The sequence below is a fragment of the Onychomys torridus genome, chromosome 12, assembly GCF_903995425.1.
Source record: "Onychomys torridus chromosome 12, mOncTor1.1, whole genome shotgun sequence".
In the NCBI taxonomy this organism is placed as follows: Eukaryota; Metazoa; Chordata; class Mammalia; order Rodentia; family Cricetidae; genus Onychomys; species Onychomys torridus.
The window spans coordinates 17,169,181-17,192,742 of NC_050454.1; the positions used below are offsets into that span (position 1 = coordinate 17,169,181).

At 34.9% G+C, this 23,562-nt stretch overlaps 1 protein-coding gene and 1 pseudogene across 10 annotated transcripts in view; both read right to left on the reverse strand.

Moving 5' to 3' along the window:
- The window catches only part of Stxbp5l (syntaxin binding protein 5 like), a 250,942-nt gene that overhangs the window by 94,120 nt on the left and 133,260 nt on the right, over positions 1-23,562 (reverse strand). For all 10 annotated transcript variants that reach the window (XM_036203312.1, XM_036203309.1, XM_036203307.1 and 7 more), the window contains exons 13-18: positions 14,076-14,223; positions 13,157-13,224; positions 8,972-9,012; positions 6,723-6,940; positions 3,796-3,968; positions 2,226-2,351 (exon numbers count right to left, since the gene is read on the reverse strand). In XM_036203312.1, the coding sequence (XP_036059205.1) occupies positions 2,226-2,351; positions 3,796-3,968; positions 6,723-6,940; positions 8,972-9,012; positions 13,157-13,224; positions 14,076-14,223 (774 nt within the window). The remainder of the gene's footprint in view (positions 1-2,225; positions 2,352-3,795; positions 3,969-6,722; positions 6,941-8,971; positions 9,013-13,156; positions 13,225-14,075; positions 14,224-23,562) is intronic.
- Positions 11,365-12,436, reverse strand: LOC118594204 (annotated as a pseudogene).

Genomic DNA, 23,562 nt, shown 5'->3' on the forward strand with positions numbered 1-23,562 from the left:
AAGTTTAGGGCTTATCTGATAGACATCAACTGGGGAAGTTGAGGCAGTCAGCTGGAGTTCCAGATTGCACTTCCTCTTTCTGTATAAGCTTCTGGCTTCTAACTCCCACTGAAGACATTTTCATAGTATGTGATAATTAGCAGAAGCCTCTGTTGAAAATGGTTTTTCTTCCTAGCTGTTCTCAAGGACACAGTGTTTTCATTAAGCTCTGTTGGTTGCTTTTTTTCCCCACCATGTCACAAGGCTATTGGGCCAGCCTGTCCCTAGACAAGAGGCCTTGGAGAACATTTTGGGAAAAACATGCTTAGGCTTGAAATGATGGAGCAGATCAACCCTTTTTTCAGAGCCAGCTTCTCAGAAAGCTTGAACAGCACATGACAATTAAAAAATATAATGTGTGTTATAAAGTATGTTTAACATAAACCCAAAGGCAATGGATGGTATTGAGATGTGGAGTCTTAGGTCTTGAGGACTTTTGTCTCACAGATGAGATAAGGTCCCTTACAAGGAGAGAAAGCTTGCTCTCTGTATCTTCTACATGAGGAAGCAGTCAGATGCCATTTCTGAAACAGTGAGCCCTTGTCAGACATTGAATCTGTTGATGCCCTCATCTTGGACTTCCCAGGCTCCAGATCTGAATAACAAATATACTTCTGTTTTGTATAAATTAACCAGTCTAAGGTGGTTTATTACAGCAGTCCAAATAAACTAAGATACTTGTCTTTTATATTTTTAATCTCAGAGGTAAAATGTCTATCATTTCACCAAAAAGTGCAGTGCTTGTTGCAATGTATTAGAGAAAGGAAATCATCTTCATAGTTTAACTAGTAGCTTCTTTTAACCTCACCAGTGGGTATTGAATGTTATTGTGTGTGTGTTTTAGTGTTTGAGAATTTTGTACATGTATACAATGTGTTCTGATCAAGTCTATCCCTCATACTGTCTGTCCATTTCTTCTCCATTCACTTCCCACCATTTCTTCACAACTTCAAGTGGTCATGTTGTTCTAACCTTGAGTCTACTCAGAACTTCCAGTATATGAATGGTACAGCTCTATCTGCTGGAGCATGGGCAGCTTCTCACATGCTTTTTGTTTTTGCATCCCTGATATAATCATATGCTTTTTCTACTTTATTCTGTTAATTTGATAAATTGCCCTGATTCATTTAAAATGATAAAACAGTTTACATTCCCGATGCAAATGAACTTTGGTTATAAATAATTTTACCATTTTTCTTGATATATTTATTTATATTTTGAATATAATTTTAATTCATGTTGATATAAGTCATAGTTATAATTTTTCCATTCTTGTAATAACATTTTCAAGTCCTTAAATTTATGTTACCTCATAAAATGAGACAAGCATGATTTCATCTTTCATAAATCTCAGAGAGATTCTATATAATAATTATAATATTTATTTCTTCAATACTTGGTGGAGTTCACTTTGATGATGCGTTGAGGTGGGTTTTTGCAACTGAAGTTCTGTAAGGCAAGCATCCAAGCTGCCATTCTCATGCGCTCCTCAGTGGAGCTCCTATACACAGAATGTGTTTTCTCTAATGATTTACTCTAGTACTCTTCAGTTCCTGAATTGAGGGGCATCTCTCCACAGCCTTTAATTCTGATCCCTCTCTCCCCTGCCTTCAAAGGCCAATCTTTTAAGAAGGGCATCTTGAAACTGCTTGAACTCACCCATCTTCAAGGTAACCAGGGTAGAAAACAATACACATTCTTACCCTATCAAGTAATAGGGATTATGGATTCCACTGTTCAAGTACATTACAACTGAGACCAGGAATCCCCGAGCAGGATAAAAAGAGTCAGTTTTCGTCAGAAACCTAAAACTTCCTCTATTTGCGAGTGTAATGGAATCAAACTCTGCAGGTAGATCTACTATCAGTTAGACAAAGTAGAAGTGAACTCTAAAGACAGGTCAAAAGAAGCTACCCCAAGTGAAACAAAGGGGGAAGGAGGGCCGAAAATCTGAATCAGCCCAAAAAGAGAAATCTGAAGTCAGAGCATTACCACTAATATGAAATCAAGGAAAAAAAATAAAATAATCATAGCATAACTTTAATTATTAATGTATCATAGTATGGTCAATCTAATAAGAATTGAACCAAGGAATTATTCTAATTCTTTAGTCTTAATATTTTAAAAGCAACATTTATAAACTGTTTAAAATTCTATAATACTAAACAGAAAGAATCATTACTTACATTCCATATGCTGAGCTTATAGAAAGGCTGGTAATCTGCTGAGGAGGCTCACCATCTACCCACACCAACTGAATAACAAGATCTGCTTGATAACCTGGTGGCATTCGCACTGGCCGTGTTTTAACACTAGAAAGAAGAGAAAATTTAATTCTATCACATACAGTTTTAGCATGTTTATGCATATTAAGAATTTACATAGAATTATGCTTCAAAAATATATAACATTGGGGGCAAGAATGCAGATGAGATTTACTTCAGTGTTTCTCAAGTCAACCCTATTATGTGTCAATAATTGTCAATGCCAACTTCTTTTTCATAACCAGACCTTTATTTCACTGGTTTATCTCCACCACCCCATCTTCATTTCTTCTACATTTTATAGATGTGTAGGTACCTAGAAGATTTGTGCTCTAGTGGTAGGTCTTCTTAGGAAACAAACAAATAGCTCTACTGTGCTATTTTAAATGTTCATGAATTCAGTTAAATGCAGTAAAGTGGTATAAAGGAAAATTAAAGAGAGAAATGGACTGGCAAGGTAGCTCAGCAGGTAAAGGTGCTTGCCATCAAGCCTGAAAGACCTGACCTTCATCCCCAGGACCTACAAGGTGGAAGGAGAGAACAGATTCCTACAGGTTGTCCTCTGACATTCACATGTACAGAATGGTATGTGCACACAAAGAAGTAAACATAAAAATACATATTTATAAACTTATGAAAAGCTTTTCTCTTGCTAAAATTTAATGATTTTTTATTTGCTTATAGATTTCTTTCTCCAATTATATTTCCTTTTTGAAAAAAAGTTTCTTTTTGAAGAAAGTTATGGATTACTGCTAATTGTATAGCTTTTGTTGTTGAAATTTTATCTCTAAATTTTCCATACATATTTGCATAAGAAAGTAGGAAATGGGGTTAGGGATTTAGCTCAGTTGTAGAGTGCTTGCCTAGCAAGCGGAGGCCCTGGGTTCGATCCTCAGCTCCCCCCCCCAAAAAAAAGAAAGTAAAAGAAAAAGAAAAAAGAACGAAAGTAGGAAACAAGCTTTCTAGAGTTCTTAAGTAATAGAAAAAAAAAATATATATATAGTCATATGTGGCTTAGAGAAAACCCTTGCTTAGGCTGAATTCTCCAAGCAGCTAACAGTAGAAACATTTATTAGACAACATAAAATTAATAATCTATAAAGCCTGTCATGAAAAGCATAAAAGCAAGATAAATTTTGCTATGCACTTTACAAACTAAACTTTTTTCATTATGTTTTTAAACTTAGATATACTGAGTAAAACATTTAACAACAATTACTAATTAGAAAAACAGGTCAGGGTTAAATTTAAATTAATTTGACTTGTTAAATTTCCCATTTTATCAAAGTCATGTTTTCTTTAAAATCTTTCTGGGAAAAAATATAAATAGGCAAATTAAGTATAAAAACACTGTGTGCTTTTTTTGGACCTATCCAAAGAAAAAAATGATGCTCTTGTAACTCCTTTAACGATGAGGGAGAATAAAACTCACTGTTAGAGTGTGCAAGCATTCCATAATTAACATAGGAACATGATTGGCCGTAGTTCTTACCTGAGGCACGGGATGCTGTCCTTCGTCACTCCTTCACTAGACACAGTATTGGTGCTTCCGGAGAGACTTCTTGAAGAGGGGAGTTGAGAGGAGAGATCTGGAAATGGAGGACTTGTTTCTGGCTCGGGGGTAATAATGTCTTCAACATCACACTGAAGTCGTACCTCTAATGACTAAAAAAGTCAGGTTTTAATTTAGTCTAAGTTATAATAATAATGGTAACCACATTAATGTATCTGAGGTTTTTAGAAATTATTCTTAATTTTTAGATCAGCAAATTCAATAGCTTATACTCAATTTGAGAATTATTTAAAGTTGAATTAAGTAGTGAATTATATGGACTATTCAATGACAATGACCAAAGAAACATAATCTTTAATTCCTCAGACCTATAAGAAAGATGCCTATTAGTGAAAACAAATTCTTATATAATGAATATACCTATGCTTTCTCATGTAGCATGAATCTTAAAGGTCTTATTAATAAAAACACTCAGGAGCCAGGTATTGGGATGAACGCTGAAAGATCAAAGAAGCAGAACAAGCCACAGCCAACCTCATTCTGCCAACTTCTCAGCCAATACTGTTTCCCCAAACTGAATGCCTCTGAGTCTTCATCCGAATTAATCTTGGCTGAACTGTTGCTCAAAAGCCTAAAAGCTTAAAAAGCCTCTAGTTTCTGGTCCTCATGCCTTATATACCTTTCTGCTTCCTGCCCTCACTTCCTGGGATTAAAGGCATGTGTCTTTTCCAAGCAAGACATGAGATATCAAGGACTGGGATTAAAGGTGTGTGCCACCATGCCTGGCTCTGTTTCCAGTGTGGCCTTGAACTCACAGACATCCACATAGATCTCTGCCTCCAGAATGCTAGGATAAAGGGGTGTGCTACTACTGCCTAACCTCTATGTTTTTTTATATAGTGGCCGTTTTGTTCTCTGATCTCCAGGTAAATTTATTGGGATGAACCACATCCTCAAACTTGTTTTGTAAACTTGACACAAGCTAAAGTCATTTTGGAAAAGGGAGCCTCCATTGAAAAAAAAAATGTCTCCCAACAGATTGGCATGTAGGCAAGCCTGTGGGGTATTTTCTTAGTGATTGACATGGGAGGGCCAGCCCACTGTAGATGGAACCAACTCTGGGCAGGTGGTTCTGAGTTGTGTAAGAAAGAAAGATAAGTTGTATAAGAAAGAAAGATGAGTGTTTGGGGATTTAGCTCAGTGGTATTACACTTGCCTAGCGCAAGGCCCTGGGTTCAATCCTCAGCTCCCCCCCAAAAAAGAAAGAGGGATGAGTAAGTCTTGGGGAGCAAGCAAGTAAGCAGTGTTTCTCCACCATGTCTGTATCAGTTCTAGCCTCCAGGTTCACACCCTGATTAAGTTCTCACACTGCTTGAGTTTTTGCCATGACTTATCTGGTGATTGACAACACCTGGAAGTATAAGTGAAACAAACTATTTACTCCCCAAGTTCCTTTTGGTCATGGTGTTTTATCACAGTATTTGAAACACTAACTAGAACATTTTCTTATGATAAATTATAATTTGGTGGATGATTAAAATAAAAGGAGAAATTGACAGTTATTCCAAAGAAAGAAATTAAAACATATGTGTATACATTTATAAAAATATTTAATTTACATTGTAACAAGTACATTTTGATATTTAAAAATGGATTAAAATACTATTCATATGGCATGAACACAGCAATATTACCAAACTTATTATAATAGTTATCTCTAAACTACTAGAAGCCTTTTTGGCAGTGACAATCTGGTTATTAGTTATTGAGTACTTACTAATACACAGTGCTGATGTTGCTATAACATCATTATAAAAACCTGATGGAATTAGCTTGAGTATTTCCACTTTGCTTTTATGTTCCACTTTCCATTTTTTAACACAAGAAATTATATATGTATGAGAATAAATTGTAGCCAGATTCTATTATTGCCTACTAATTGTGCACTTGCACACGCAGGTGTGCACACGTGCACACACACACACACACACACACACACACACAATCAGTGGTACAATTAGGGTTGAAACTTAGGCACCTATGATCCTAAGGCCCAGGCTTTCGATATACTCTAAAAGAATGACATTAATTTTAGTTGAGGTAAAAACACAAAAAAGTCCTCTATGAAATAATCCTTAATTTGGGTTAAAAAAATGGGTAAATTACATAGGACAGAATAAGAAAATTGTAGGTATATTAAGTTAGATGTTATCAATACCTTAGTAACATCATTGTTTTGTATAATCAGAATTTTGTTTAATGAATTTAAAAATTAAAATTTTGGTAAGGTAATGTTATAATTATTTTTACCATATAAAATTTTTACTACATAAAAATATTAATAACCTTAATATAGTTGAGAAATAATCATTTATGATAGCTAGTTAACAAGAAACCATAAAGCAGTTAATTTTTTTAAAAAGGACAAAGCTTACACTAATTTGATACTTATGCAGAAAGCAAAACTCTGCACTAGCTAATTAAATGCATAAATGCATATATATCTTTAGGGATGTACTATATAATACCTACTTTAACTGTGTTATATACTATAATGATAAGAAAATTTTCTTTATTAATAAAAATAATGCTGATAGTATAATATTGACAATATTTAGGAGGAACTGACTTAGGTAGATGCAAAATAGAAGAGAACAATATAATGTTTAATTTGTAGTGAGATTAATTTAAAATAGCAAGCTCATTCTGACATAGAAGTTTTGTTAGAGAACTGTTAATTTGAAAACAAACTACTTTTTAATATATTAACAATAATTTAAAATACTATAGAATATATTATATATGGATTATATACTGTCTTTTGAGAACTTAAAAATAATACCAAGTAATAGTTCAATTACTTAATTGTTTTTTTAACTATAAATAGGAAAATTAAAGTAACTTACCACTATTTCTGTTGTGATTTCATGTCTGCTGAATTTATAAATTATGACATATGCAGAGACTCCTGATACACAAAATATCCTGCTCTCTGGACACCAGTAAATCATCTGAACAGCGAATGGGTCTTCCTCCACAATTTCACATGTTTGTTTGCCATCTCCTACCTTCTGCTTTTCAAATACTTTAGATGTTTTTAACTTGTACAACATCTGCAGAGTCACTATAAAATATTAAGATGCAGTTACTTCCTAATTTGATTTGAACTCTTAGACAATGTTCAAGTTTTCTTTGGTACATTTGTTGAACCACAAAAGCAAAACCCAAGTAAGGCAAATTCCATTTACATAAGAAACCCTCAGTGCCATGCCCTCATTGTCAGTAGTATCAAGAGAAAACTATAAGCAGAAAAAAGGTTTAGGAGCATTGGAATTATGAAAGCTTATAATGGAAATCATAACATAAATTTTCCTGGGTGGGATGCTGCCATTTTTTTTTTCACAACAATCCCTTTAATTGCTTGATAGAGGTAGATACAATAGTCTAGATAGTGGTTTGTTTTGTTTTGTTTTGTTTTTTAGATATATATTCTTTAATTGTTTTAGGAAATACTTCATCTGGGTGTTTCTTGTAAAGAAGCAGTCAGGTATATGTTGATAAAACTCTGGGTTTATGAATTGTTTTCAATAATATTTATTCAGGGGAAGTTATTTCTACTTTAGAACATAATAAAAACACAATTCCCCATATAAAACAAAAGATTCTTGCTCTATGGATGGTCTTCAAGAGAGTTTCCAAAGCCAGCAGCTTCTAATGGAAGGGTACAGCTTGAATTTAACAAGAAACAGTATTTAGCTTAATTCAAGACAATTTTACAAAATAATTGGCCTGGACTTTTAAAAATTGTCAGTGACATGAAATACTTGGGCTTGCTCTAGACTTTAAAGATCTCAAAACATAACTAGATGGGAAAAAATGATGCTTTTTTGTTGTTACTGTTGTAAAGGACATCATTGAGACAGCGGGTAAAAGCTGAAATAGAATTGCAGGTTAAATAACATCTTTGTGTCATATTAGTCGGTTTTCTTCTCTTTCTTATTTTCAAGCCTCATGGTTACACTTTCTCAGAAACTAAAAGTAATTGCTAACTTATTCTTCTCTTCCTATTCTTGACTGTCTAAGTCAGTGGTTCTCAACCTGTGAGCTGTAGGGGGTTGAGTGACTCTTTTTCAGGGGTTGCAGATCAGATATCCTACATATCAGATATTTATATTATAATTTATAACAGTAGAAAATTACAGTTATGAAGTAGCAATGAAATAATTTTATGGTTCGGGGGGATTACCACAACATGAGGAACTATATTAAAGGGTCACAGCATTATAAGGTTGAGAACTACTGGAGTTTTTAACTACCTAACAAAATTCAGATTAGCTGTTAATCCATTAAAATAGCCTTTCTAACTGGGCTGATGGTGAATAATTATAATCCTAGAATGTAATTGGCTGAGGTATGAGGTTTTTAGAATTCTGAATAGGCTTTATAAAAATACCCTATCTGAAAAATAAATAAATAAATACATACATAAATACATAGATTATCTTTCTTGAAACTTACTGGCTCAAATAAATCTCTATCATGACTTATTAAAATAGTATTTGATTACACTACATTTATATTTTTTCATAGTTGGCCATGTATTTATACATGCTTTCTTAAGAACATGCTTTGTGAAGGACATAAGTGGGTATAATGAGGTAAGTTAACAGGCCCTTCCACACTGACCACATATGTTATCCCATAAATTATCTAATTGTCAAAAAGTTAAAAAGAACTTTTACTGTCAAATAATTTCTTTTGCTTCTCACAAAATGTTATACAGTGGAATAGGGAAGCGAGAACAGAGGAATAAGAGCACTTGTCAAATAACAGACATGTAGGACACAGAGGGAATCCTCAAACAATTAATCTGCCAAAACTTGGTTCTTTTCCTGAAGCAACATTCTTTTTTCACACAGGATTGTTGAAAGTGTAGCCATAGCCTTGTTTATTTAATATTATTGAATACAATTAGGGTAGAGATATTTTAAACTGATCTAAATACAGGATATGAATTTTGTAACAAAGTCTTATAATTACAATTATGCTAAAATATTTCTGAAATGGCAATTATTCAGATTAAAAAGTGGTAGATGGCCATGAATAAATATTGACAAAATGTTTTCTGTTGAATGAGGATAAACATAAAACTTACTTGCAGAAGCATCCCAAAATTTTATTGATCCATCAGCATGACTAGATAAAAATAAATTATCATTAAAGTATATCAAATGAAATAGTCACTCTAAATACATACAACATTGAGTTACTATTGTGTTTTCATAAAATGCCATTGTAATGAATATTGATGTATAACAAATAATTTCTAAGCTCTAAAACATACACTGAGGTTGGGGATTTAGCTCAGTGGTAGAGCGCTTGCCTAGCAAGCACGAGGCCCTGGGTTCAGTCCTCAGCTCAGAGTTAAAAAAAATAATAATAATGGCAACTAAAAATACACTGTACTCTAAAGATGGGAAAAAGAAAATTCCTTAGATTTTCTTTCTGTAAGATTATATGAAGCATAGTGAACAGTGAAGTGACTCAGGAAAATGAACAATATTTTAAAATAAAATTGTTAACATTTAATAAAAAATAACTTAAATATTTAACAAAATATAAAAGCAAATAGCTAAACTGATCTAAAACTGTCATGATTTATTAATAATTTATACCAATTCTATACAAACTTGTCTACAAAACAAAGAGGCCACAGTACTTCCTAATACATTTGGGAAAGTCAGAATTACCTGAAACCAAACCCAGAAAAAATATTGCAGGAAAAGAAGATTCAACTATAGTCTACTAAACACAGTCAAGAAAATATGAGTAAGTAAAAGATACAGAAAGAGAAATTCCTTATAGTCAAGAAGAATTTATCAGGAATGCAAAACCAAGTAAATATTTTAATAAAAATCAGTTGGCAAATTCTAATTATCCAGAATGAAAATTTAATTATCCAAAATAAGAAAATCCATTTAGCAGAAAGGCAGTAGACAAAAATTCATTACCCATTCAGGAAGAAACATGACTAATGAGAAGAGAAATGCCTTGAATTTGGTGAGGGACAGCTAAGAGCCAGCTGCAAAACTGCCTAGCATACATGATTGTAATAGAACAAATGTTTTTCTCCTTAGATCAGCAACAATGCAAAAATATTTACTTTCCCCACTTATCCACTGTTGTGGTGGAGATATTAAACATTGCACTAAAGAAAAACAAATTATAAACCAACAAGTTGAAAAAGAAGAAATAGAGTTGCTTCTATTTTTAGAGCCTATAATTGATATGCACCAAAATCTCAACAACTCAATCAAAGTCATACTTAAAGGAAGGCCAGCATACAAAAATCAATACTGTTTCTTTGTAAATGGAAAAAAAAAAACCCTTGGAAAATCAAAGTATAAATTATCATTTACAATAGTAAGAAACTACAAAACACTTAGATATAAACTATTATAATTTATGTGAGAGCAGTATACTGAAAATATAAAATGCTTGAAAGAAGACATATTCATAAGAGAACAGCAATAGTATGTTTCAGATGATCATAACATTTATAGTGGTTCTCACAAACAACATAGATTGAGTGTAATGCTCAGTGGGATATTTTTTAAAAATTGTAAAAATAAACTGATTATAAAATTTGTATGTAAGGGAACTACAACAGTCAAAATAATTTTGAAAATCTAAAGGTTACAAGACTCAAACTACCTATAGTTTAGGTCTCATTCTAAAAATATAGTGAAGCTATATTAGAATGTATATGTACGTGCGCGCGCACATGTGTGTGTGCGTGTGTGTGTGTGTGTGTGTGTGTGTGAATGCAACATAGTTTAGATGTTGATCCCCATTTGTATGTTGAGCAGTTATAATGGATGGAAGTCATAAATAATTTACTTCAACAGATTTATTAAAATATAATTTTATGCACTATGCACTGTCGGTAAGGTTTGATATTGTAGTTAACTTATATATCATTCACATGGATGCTCTGATCTAGTTTTAAAACACTCCTAAAGCTACCTCTGCCCACTGTGTAAAGCTCTTTCCCCTCTCCTTGCTGTTGTGAAGAGGGAAACTCTGAGCATTGCTGAACAAGTATCTGTAGAGTACAATGTCGATGTTGTATCCTTTGTGTATCCTTTGGGCATATGCCAAGGAACGGCACAGCTGGGTCATAGAGTAGATTTATTTTTAGTTTTCTCAGGATTATCCATGCTGATTCTAGAGTGGCTATACACATTTGCATTTGTACCAACAGTGAATAAGGGTTCCTCTTTCTCTACAACCTCACCAGAACTTGTCAGTTGTTTTGTTGTTCTTAGCCATTTTGACTGGAGTAAGACAAAATCTCAAAGGTTTTTTGTTTTGTTTTGTTTTTGTATTTCCCTAATTGCTAAGGAAGATGAACATTTTCCCCAGTTATTTCTTAGCTATTCTAATTTCTTCAATTGAAAACTCCCTGTTTATATCCGTAACAACATGAATACCCTTCAACTACCCTCTACCCCACCTCAATTTGTTTCTGTTCCTGGAGATGTGGGCCTAAGATGAAATGACACAGGAGAAGAGTACTATGTAGCCCAGGGCAGACTGGGCACAGAAAGGGTGGGTGACATACCAAAGGAAGGAGGTTGGGATGGAGCAGAAGTGGGAGGTGACCATCAGGAATTTGGGCAGGTTCTGCAGGCAGGTAAATAGAGGCCAAGGACACTCAGACTGAGTTGATGTCCACAGACTTGGCTGGGCCTTTTGGGAAGGCAGATCAGACAGCTTCTTCGGCCTCTTCTTCCACTCCAGGGGGAACCTTTCATAGCACTTCTTACACACAGGCCTCATATAGAACTCCACAAAAACTTGTTCCATCACCCTCACTCCCATGACTGCTGTTGTAGCAGCTATCCATCCCCCAAAGATCTGATTATAGTAGGTCTCACAGCAGGCCGGGCCCTTCTTGCAGTTGCTGGTGCTACAGGAATGGCTTTTCACAGTTGGCACAGAGTGCTCCACATGCCACTGTTTGACCAGTGCCTCTACTCCACAGCCCTCTATAGGGACACCCATATTGTTGTGGCAAGGCAGGCAGTAGAGTGGTGTCATGCTTCAGTGCTTGGGCTCAGGGGTCAGCGCCTTCCCCCAGCGAGAGTGGCTGAAGTGGTCTAGGCGGTACACATTGTTCTTGAATCTTAGAGGCTGCTCATCAATGGCCAGGGGATACTGCTGACAGATGAATTGTGTCTAGGCTGGCAGAGGTGTCCCTGCATTCCTCACAAAGCTCAGGTCAGCTGGCTCCATAAAACACAGCTCACAATGAAAACAGCCTGAATGCCAGTTCACCAACCTCATGGCTTTGGTCTCGTGTCCAGTGACAAACTCACCGCAGAATCCACAGCATGGAGAAACAGCATTTAGAAGTCATGTTCGAAGTACTTCTGGCCCTCAAACTCATACAAGAGCACACACAAAACATTGCTCATGGTAGAGCACCCCATTGCTGTTGATGACTTGCTCTGTAAGGACAAGCTGGGCCTGGCAGGGCTGGCACATGCCATCAGCCATGCATTCAGACATGCTGCTTCCCATCATGGTGGCTGTGTGCCTAGCCCTGGTTGACAATCCTGGCTGTCTTAAAGGTTTTCTGATGTACAACCTATCATTCATTATATTAGTTTAGTTTTATGTGTGGGAGGCCTGTTCTCTTTTATGTCTCTCAACACTTTTTCTTGGTGTTTACTGTGGCAAAGTTTGACCAAATATATCTTGATGTGGATGTTTTTCCAGCATTCTTTTCTCCTACCTCACATAACTGACAGTGATAAAGGGATAGGGAACAGTGGCTGCTGCTCACTATTGCTGGACAGTGCTTCTCCACAGATAGCACTACCTGGCAGGCATCAAGAAGGCAACACTTGAGCCTGTGGAGGACATCTTACCTTCAACCATAGCAAAGGGATATAAAGCATGATTCCTGAAGTTTGTAGTAATCATGAGGTTTTGTTCAGGACTTTTCTGAAGTTATTATCCCATGACTTCCAAATAAAGCATTTCTTGTGAATCTCTCTCATAATTTCCCTATGACTTTCTTCTGCTAATATAATCTAAATTGAATTCTTTTGTTGTAATTCTTTTTCCAGCAATTTGATTGTATCTTTCATTAAAGTTAAGAACTATGAATTAAAGCTATTTCTTAGATTCTTACTTCTTACTTTTACTTAAATGATTCATCTGCATAGAGTATAATTTCATAAAAATATCAAGGCTTAACAAATATTTTTATTGTTATTAAATTTATAACATAATTTGTTATAATTTCCAACTTAGAAAACTTCTTACTTACCCAGTAATGATAATTTCTGGATAAGTTTGTGCTCCAAGATTCCAAGCTCCTCCACTGACTGGCCATTCCTAAATAGATTATCAAGGAGAACAGGTGGATTTTATTTTTTCAGTTTAAATGCTTAGAATTTTAGAACTAAATGTTACAAAATAATAAAAAAAAAACTTCATACTGAATCATTACAAAACAGCCAAAGATCAAGTGTATAGTTATCTTCAATTCTTTTATTAAACAAATAAATCTGTAAATGCAGGATAAAAACTCCTTTAAAAATAGATTTTATCTAATATTACCACTTATACAAACCAATAAAAGAAGTATTTTTACATGGATAAATACAGTGTTGTGACATATGCCATGCAATATGTATTACCAACAAGCTACTGTGGTACCATCTAACCCAGAATGGTATGTAAGTAGCGCTTCTTTGAATTGTAAATTTCTGTTATCCTGGGCCAATAACAGAAGACATATAAGACAGTTTATGATAATTATAAATACTTATATATTAAACATTGCAAAGAAAAATGTCATTATGTTAGCAACAAATGTTTTAATAATTACATCTTTCAAATGATAAATTAGGAAGAACTGATTCTTGAATTTCTTAAAACATGATCATATAAAAGAATTAAAGGGCACATGCGAGGGCTATGTTACTTTATATATGTAGTACAAAATAAGCATGACTGATAAATAGATCTTAGTATGTAATTACATACTTAGTGTATGGGAAATTTATACTTTCTAGGCTTAGAACTATGCCACAGTAAGGAAATTGAATTTTACTGGTTACATCTTTGACAATGCCATCTTACAACTTCTCAAAAGTTTCATTCAAGTCATCTTGTATGGAAAGTCAGGAAATAAAATGACAAGAAAAAGCATGACCACACATACAAATACAGGAAAATTTTACCTTGTTACTGTATCCTTGTTTTTTATGCTTGACTCCTATAGAATAGAGTACTAGAATCAAATCTGGAGGGCAATCGGCAAAATATGCTGTGCATGTAACTGGTGACTCATGAATGTCCATTGGATATGGATTTTCAAAGATTGGAAAACTAATAGACAAAGACAATATATTAGAGTCATTTTGCAAAGATAAAAACATGAAATAATTTTCATAATCAAGTCCTAAAATGTTTATAAACATTATAAACTTCTATCTTTTTAGCACTATAAAAATAATTTATTGAATACTTTTAAAATATAATTATAAAATATAATTATCTATAAAACATCTGTGAAGATGTAGAAATTAATTTTCTTTCCAGGCTTCAAACATGTCATAATGACACACTTTGTTAATATGAATACAATAATTGAATTAAACTAAAATATTATACAATGAGTTCAATGTTTTAAAATTTATACTAACTAGGTATTATATTTAAAGGTATAATGTACCTGTTACTATTTGATATTTTACTATTATACCTTTATACTCTGTAAAGACATAATATATTTAATATACTATTTAAAGACTCTTTAAATAGTAAAACCTTTGTAAATTTTTATTTTTTTCAAGGAAATACATAACAATTTTTAAGTATTTGTGGTAGGAGCTAAAAGATATATATGGCTCTGGAGATTGAACTTGGGTTGTCATACTTGGTGGCAGATGCCTTTGTCCACTAAACTATGTTACTAACCCAAGAGCTCTCTTTCTGCCAATCTGAAGTGCTGCAAAGAGCATGGCATTTCAGATCAGGACAGTAGCATATGCAAAATCAAACAGGGAGGAGCAAGACATATTTAATTAATGACAAGTAGGGTAAATTTAGCAATGAGAAATTCTTGATATCAAAGTACAAATTGTTAATTGTATCATTTTTACTTTTTTATTGAAAATAGATTTTTTCATATAATATATTCTGATTATGGTTAAGGTTGAATAGTTAGGGAGAAAGTAAGAATGAATCACCTTAAAGACCAAACCTATACTTGAATTTGATAATAGCAGTAAGGAACAATAACAAGCTCCTAAAATAGTAAACAATACAGTGAAGATATTTGGGAAACAATTATTTTAGCTTATAGGCAAAGAGTAAGCACAAAATATGGAAGAAAACACAATTTAAGAAATTTAACTTAGGCATTCTGAACCCAGAGCCCTTCACATGTTAAGCAAGTGTTCTACCACCTAATTTCATCCCTACCTAGAAGTACTTAGATGTAAATGTGTGAAATGAACAGAAAAGCAGGGCAGAATGGGAAGATTAAGTGGGGAGGGGGAAGAGAGGGGATTGTGGGAAGGAATAAGGGGAGAGACAATTAAAATTAAGGAACATTTGAGGGGTAGTATGAAACCTAATATTGAAGAAACTTTCTAAGATACATACATATATAAAAGCGACCTAAATGAAATCACCAAATCATAGGGAGACAGAGTACCAACTGATCATCTTTTGTCACTAAATAAACCTTCCAGTACTGGTATTGGGTTATATCTAATTGAATTGTAGGCCAAAGGGGCCCCACAGAAATCCCCAAACAACCCAACTGTTGCCAAGTCTATAGGTTGCTCTCCACAAACTGATAGCAAGACCTGACAGCTGAAGACAACATCTACACAACTCATTGAATATAGAGATGTCAAATTGGTGTCTACATAAATCCTTCACCTCCACATTTCAGCATCTTAGGAAGGTACTCTATCAAAAGAGAAATGTGGACACTAAGCCAGCCAAAAACCCTTTATCTACAATGGTGTACTAACTGCAAGATAAGTTAGGGCAATGGTGGCACAAAGCTAGTGGGAGTAACCAACCAATAACTGATTTGATTTAAGGTCTACTCCACAAGACAGAACCCATACCCAACACTGCTTGGGAGACTAAGAAGCTGAGACTAGATCGCCTAGGGACCTAAGGTAAACCCAAATAATACTGGTCTAAAAAAAATAAACCATTGTAGTGATAAAATGACTCCTAATGATATTCTGCTATATTTATAGATTAGTGCCTTGTTATCAGAGAAGCATCCTCCTGCAGTAGATGGGAACAAAAAGGAGACCCACAACCAGACATCATGCAGAGAAAGAGAACTTGGAACACTCATCCCTAAATGGGATATCTGCATCAAATCCTTCCCCTCAAACTCATGAACTTTAGACCAATAGCTGTGGAGCCTCCATGGGACTGGACTAGGCCCTCTGTGTAATCGAGACAGTTTTGAAGCTTGATTTGCTCAAGGGGCCCCATGGCAGTAGGATCAGCATTCATCCCTGGTGCATGAGCTGGCTTTTTAGAGCAAACTACCTATGGTGGGACACTTAGAATAGCCTTGAGGAAGCTTGGACCTGCCTATACTAAATGTACCAGACTCTGCTGACTCCTCATGGGAAGTGTTACCTTCTTGTAGGAGGGAATAGGGCATGGGTTGGAGAGGGGAGGCTGGAGGGCCGGGAGGAGGGAAGAGGGGATCTGTGATTGGTATTTAAATGAATAAAACATTTCTTAAAAAATAAACAAAAGAAAACAACAACAACAACAAAAATCCCTCCCCTCAGAACTCAGGGAATCCTGTGGAAGAGGAGGCAGAAAAAGCATAAGGGCCAGATGGGGTGTAGGACACCAAGAAAACAAGGCCCTCTAAATCAAAGTGAACAAAGCTCATACAAACTTACAGAGACTAAAGCAGCATGCACAGGGCCTGCCCAGATCTGCAGTCGGTCGTCTGCATATATATATTATGGCTTCCAGTTTAATGTTTTTGTGGGATTCCTAAGTGTGCGAATGAATGTCTTTTTTATTCTAATGCCTTCTTTTGGGCTCTTTTCCTTCTGTTGGTTTGTCTTGTCTAACCTCGATGTGATAGCTTTTGTTTTATCTTATTTTGTTTCATTTTACTTTATTTAAAAAGTGAATACATGAATGAATGAACAAATGAATACCTAGGCACTAGGGTAAAGGTTAACAATTGAACTGTTATTTGTACCTGCTAGGAGAGGGAAAAATTAGTTTTCTCCATTGGAGTGACATTGGATATATCAACCAATATAGGAAAGGCTCATGTTCAGGAGTAGTTGGCCAACATTTAATGGACCCTACAGTTTTGGGTGTGTGTGTGTGCTTTTATTTAGTTATAGCTTGGCATGTGTGTTTGTGTGTGTGTGTGTGTGTGTGTGTGTGTGTGTGTGTGTGTGTGTGTCTTTTTTGGGTAGTGCCTTGTTTTCTTGGTTTGGGGGGACTTTGTTGCTGTATTGGGATTTGTTTTTTGAGAAAGAACTTGATGTTGGTTGAGTAGGGAGGGGGAGAGGATCTGGAAGGAATTGGGGGAGGGGAAGGATATGATCAAAATACATTTAAAGTTTATAATTGATTTAAATAATAAAAATATAATAAAAAAAAAAGCTATAACCCCAACCAAAAGAAAATCTAAGAACCAAGAGGGAAAAACTGTTCATCATGATGTTTGCCTTCATGTTTAAGAGTAAATGAAAGAGTGAATGTAGAGGTTGAGGGTAGGAAGGGAGAGAAAGGGGAGGAAGGGGAGGGGGAGGGAAAGAGGGAGAGAACACTATAAAGTTATAACTTAATATTCAGTGTGGTTAAGAGGTAACTGAGGGAAATAGAATATATTCAGTTTTAATATTTAAATTTATCTAATATTCAACAATAGTGGAAATTTACGTAAGTTTTAATTGTGCTATCAAGGTAAACAAAATGTGTTTGTTTTGTCAACAAAATGTTTACTCACATATCATCTTAACAGAAGATGATAAGCAGCATACGAATAGGGGCTGGGGAAATGACTCAGTGGGTAAGAACACTTATCTCTGAAAACAGGAAGACCTTAGTCTGAATTCCCAGAACTCATGTTAAAATTGGATCACACCTATAATCCCAGCAATTGGCAGGTAGAGATGGGTTAGTTTTTGGACCTTGCTGACAACACAGCCTAGCAAAGGCAATAAGCTTCCAGTTGAGAGAATAATCTCACCTAAAGGCAGTAAGTAGGACAGTAATAGAAGAGGATGTCCACGGACCTCCACTTTGTCCTCTACATACATGTACATGGGTGCCTTCACCTGTACATTCACAAGCATGTACCACATACAATCACACACACATACAGAATAATTATAAAAATATAAAATAGAAGTTTTGTTACACATATTTTACCACAGTAAAAATTTTAGTGTGTTTATAAACTAAAAAATTTAATATAAGATGTCTAGTGGTCATTGGAAGTCATTAGACAATTAGATAAAGTATGAGAAAACAATATATGACATAGTTTAACACTAGTGCCAAGAAAAGTATATTTTAATAAAAATGTATTGTAATTTCTTAGAGAAAGAATAATTCAGGGAACAATGGTGGACTAGAAACTGCTTCGGTTTGGCCCAAATCAGGATTAATAAAAGAATAGGAATAGACTGGTGCCGTGGAATACTCCTCTTGTACACTGTAAAGATTTGTCACTTGAATTGGTTTAATAAAATGCTAATTGGCTAGTAGCCAGGCAGGAAGTATAGACAGGGAAACCAAACTAAGAATGCTGGGAAGAGGAAGGCAGGGTAGAGAGTCACTAGTAAGATGCAGAGGAAGCAAGATGAGAATACCACACTGAGAAAAGATACCAAGCACCGTGGCTAAACATAGATAAGAATTATGGGTTAATTTACTTAGTAATAAGCCTAAGCTACTTGCTAATCATTTATCATTAAAATATAGCCTCCGAGTCAGTTATTTGAGACCAGACAGTCTGGACAGGAAACATCTAATTACAGACTGGAGCTGGAAAGTCAACTCAGCAGTTAAGAGCACTTGACGTTCTTTCAGAAGACCTGAGTTCAGTTCCAAGTACCCATATCAGGCAGCTTCACAACCATGAGCATCTGCACTCATATACACACACCTACACATAATTGAAAATAATAAAAAATTACATCTTAAAAATAAAATAAATTACATTATTCTTAAGAGACAAAGAACAGAAAAATATCAGAAATACATGAAGGGTAGCTGAAACATGTGAAGAAAAATCTACAAAATCTCTGCAGCAGATAATGGAGACACAAACTGGTACCTGCTGCCTGTTCGGGCCCAAGATCATTAGGAGCCATCAAGGAGGTACTATCCCCTCCTGAGGACAGGTACTGTACAAATACCAAGTGGAGAGAGAATAAGAAGGCTAAAAGAACATGGCCAGAAAAGGGGATAAGATGGACAGAAAGATGGCCAAAGCAGGTCATGGAGATTGCAACAGAAGTAGAATTCAGAGCTTTAATATGAGATTTCCCACAAGCTCTCTAGACTCTATATTAGTGGTTCTCAACTTTCCTAGTGCTGCGACCCTTTAATACTGTTCCTCACGTTGTGGTGACCCCAAACCACACCATTATTTTCATTGCTACTTCATAACTGTAATTTTGCTATTGTTAGGAATTGTAATGTAAATATCTGATATATGACTTCCAAAGGGATCTCGACCCACAGGTTGAGAACCACTGGTCTAGAGTGACCAACCTAAGGAAATTATGGAAGGTAAAACATCTGTCACAGCCTAGGTGAGCAACAACATAGAAACATGAGACATATACTGTACTACTGAACATGGCACATACATTCTCAGGCAAGGACTGTGGTTAGTGAAATCCAAGAGGGACGTGGGTGGGAAGAAAACACTAAGGTGAAATAGAAGTGAGTCCATGCCTTCCATAGCCCTCAGTGCCTAATACACCACAAACTCCACACAGAAAGTATAATCCTTAGCCTACCTAAAACAATCTTGTAGGAACAGGTTGAAGGTCTCAGACTGTGAGACTCCTATAGAAAGCAGAGTGACACAGGGAGAGCACACCAGTTTAACATTTTAATTACTAAGACTAGAAGCCCTTCCTTCACCCAGAGCCAATTACAGAAGACACCAAAGGCACCAGGGAAACAACACTCATGCCAAATAGGAAGAGATGGTGATTTTATAATATTTTCTATTTAATTTTAATACTTATTTCAGTTAATTTTAATTTACACTTTTATTCCAATTGTTGAGTGGTTTGGTTTTAACTTGTGTCTTTCATGAATAGGTTTCTCTTATTCTCCATTCCTTTTATGAACCCATTCTATAATATTGTCTCTATTATTTATTATTATTCTAGCACTTTATACTTTCCCTCTAATTTGTACTTTATCCCCCTCAACTCCCATTTCTCATTTTTTCCTCCTTGTACTTCATAAATTTTAATATTTTCAGCTCTATAAGACTATAAATTACTTTTTCCCCCAGTGGTACCCTTGTGTCTCTGTTTCTGAACCTTACTGGGGACTTAAGTTAAATAATACAAGTGTTTGCTACTACATGCTAGAATTAGGATTGTAGTCAAAGATCAATTTTCTGTTACTTCAGTCAATTTTCTTCAAACTAGTCCTGGAAAATATAAACTAATAAAATGAAGCAAATAAGCTAGCTAACAAAAGGACAGACCAATGCTGCTCTCAGACTTAACCCAAGATGTTTCTATGTAGTAAATGATGGTAAATGTAGAGATTCCTGGTGCTTAAAACAAGGGACTGCTGAGTACTAAATCATTACAGACATAATAGCCATAACATACATAAATAAGACATTTATTTCAGCCTCTTCAAAGCTTGGAAGAGGGAACAAAAATAATGTAGGGGCTGTGTAATGCTATCTTCTGGGTATGACATGACTTTTGTAGTCATTAACACATAGAAGCTGTGGTTGCTTCAACTAAGCCTGCATTAGACTGAGCCTGTCAACATTTGTTGGGTCAAAAGCTCATGGGACCCTGTCTCTTCCATGGGAATTATAGGTTGAAGATGGATACTGGGGGAGGAAGGTCATTGTCTTTAGTGGTATATCCACTGGCAAGTCCATCTTCCAGTGGAAAGCTTTATTCCCATGCAAATACATATAGCCCTGGTTAAAATCAGTGAACATGGTAGAACACAAGTACTATGAAAATAGAGTACAGGAATTCTTTGGATGACAAGATTTAAGCAGGGATGGCAGTGAAGAATGGGGGCCAAGATGGGTTGCAGAAAAATAGTTAACCAAAACCATGGAAGTATGAAGAAACCATGCCACCAGTAGTGGCAACTACTGCTTTATAAACTTTATAAATCTATAAAACAACCTGTTGGGTTTATCTAGTGTTACTTATATGTCTATGACTTCAAGGTTCACCACTCGGTATTGGGTAACCAAATAAGGGGTTCATCCCTTGGGAAGACAAATTAGCCCCTCTTAAAAAGTCCATAGTTGCCTAGAGTTCTTTGATCAAGACACTTATATATGTCCACTTTGACATATATAAAGGAAAAAATGGGCATAACTATACTTCCAAGATCTTTGAGATATATTCAAGAAATCAAAACTAAGAATTCACTGGGGCAGAAAGAGATGAGATAAAATCTAAAGGTATGAATAATCAATTCAATACAATTAGAGCAGAAAATTCTCCAAATGTAGAGAAAGAAATTATATCCAAACACAAGAGGAATTTAAAACGTAAAGTAGACATAACTAGTGGAGAGCATAGCATCTCTAGGACATATTGTAGTTAAGAAGTCAATAACACAAAGCATAGAAACAGTGTAAAAGACATAAAGGAAAAACTACCAACTCACCTATGAAGGCAAACACATCAGAATACCATCAGATATCTCATCAGCAATCCTAAAATTCAGGAAAGCATAGAATGATATATTTCAAGCCCTGAAAGTAAATGACTAAAAAACAGGATTGCTATATATAGCAAAACCACCTTTTAAAAATATACAGCAAAATGAGGACATTTAAAGATAAGCACAAACCATGGAAATTTATTTCTCTCCATAAAATCTCAAATATAAATGGCTTCAAGTCATCATAAAACAAAAGAGAAAGAGAGAGTATCCAACAAGATTAAAAAACAAGATTAAATTGTCTATTGTCTCCAAGAAACACACCTCATTGGCAAAGGCAACCACAGACCTACAGTTAAGCAAAGAAAATCAATCTATCAAGTAAAAAGCTTTAAACTATTTGGTATAACTATCCTATTAGCTGATAAAGGAGCCTCCTCACTAGCATTCCCCAAAGGGATAAAGAATGTCAATACACATTAACAAAGTGAACAGTTCATTAAGACAAAATAAAAACTGTAAATGTATATGCATAGGATGTTGAGGCTCACAATTTCATAAACCCTAAAGGAAATGAAAGATCAGATAGGTCCTGATACAAGGGTGAGTGATTTCAACACCCTACTCTCATCTTTAGATAGGTTATCCTAACTAAAAATCAACAAAGAAATGTCAGAATCGAAATGTATCACTATAAAGGTCACAAAACAAGTTTTAAAAATACAAATTATCTGGTAGAAATAATCAATTCTATGTATCTTATTATAATATAGTGGAATAAAACTAGAAACAAAAAGCAAATGAAACAAAAACAGCTACACAAATACTTAGAGACTAAAGAATGAACTCTTCAATGACCAGGGAATCACTGAGAAAGTTAGGAAGAAACTACTAAATTCCTATAATCAAATTAAAATGATAGCACAATGCATCTGAATCTCTGGCCCAAAGTGAAAGCAGTTCCAAAAGGAAAGTGTGTGGTTAAAAGTGTTTACATTAAAAAATAAGAGTGATAGCAAATAAATAACCTAATGATACTCTTGGAAATACAAGCGAAACCCACACATAGTTGGTGGCAAGAAATAATAATGATTAGGATAGAAATTAATGAAATGGAAAATAAAATAACAATACATAGAATCAACCAAAATGGTTCTTTGAAAGATTAAAAAAAAAAAAAGATTCACAGTGCTAGCCAAACCAAACCAACCAAAAAAGAAAAGAAAAAGAATAAGAAGATTCAATAGAGAGATGGAAAAGGTTCTGCCATGACAAACCTTAATCCAGAGATTATTAGGGAGTACTTTGAAAAAATATTTAAAAAGGAAAATCTAGAAGACATGTATAGTTCTCTAGACATACATATGGCCTATCAAATTGAAATCAGTAAGATGTAACTAAATTAATAATACCCACAATGAACAATGAAGTTAGAGCAGGAACACTCTTCCCACAAAGAAGCACAGGGACAGACAAAGTTACTACCAAAATCTTCCAAATGCCCCAGGAAGTGCTACCAGCAACACTTCCCAAAGTGTTCCACAAAATTAAAGGATCATTGCCAAACTCATTATACAAAGACAGCATTACCTCGATAACAAAAAGAGCATGCCCTAATTTGAGATGATAGGATTCTATACATAAGACACCCTATAGTTTTTACTAAAAACTCTTTGGATGAAGTCATTGATATGAAAACCAGATAAAGGCACAAAAATATAGATCAATCTCCCTAATGAACACAGACAAACACTTTTCAAGCCAATGGCAGTGGTGCACACCTTTAATCCTAGCCCTCGGGAG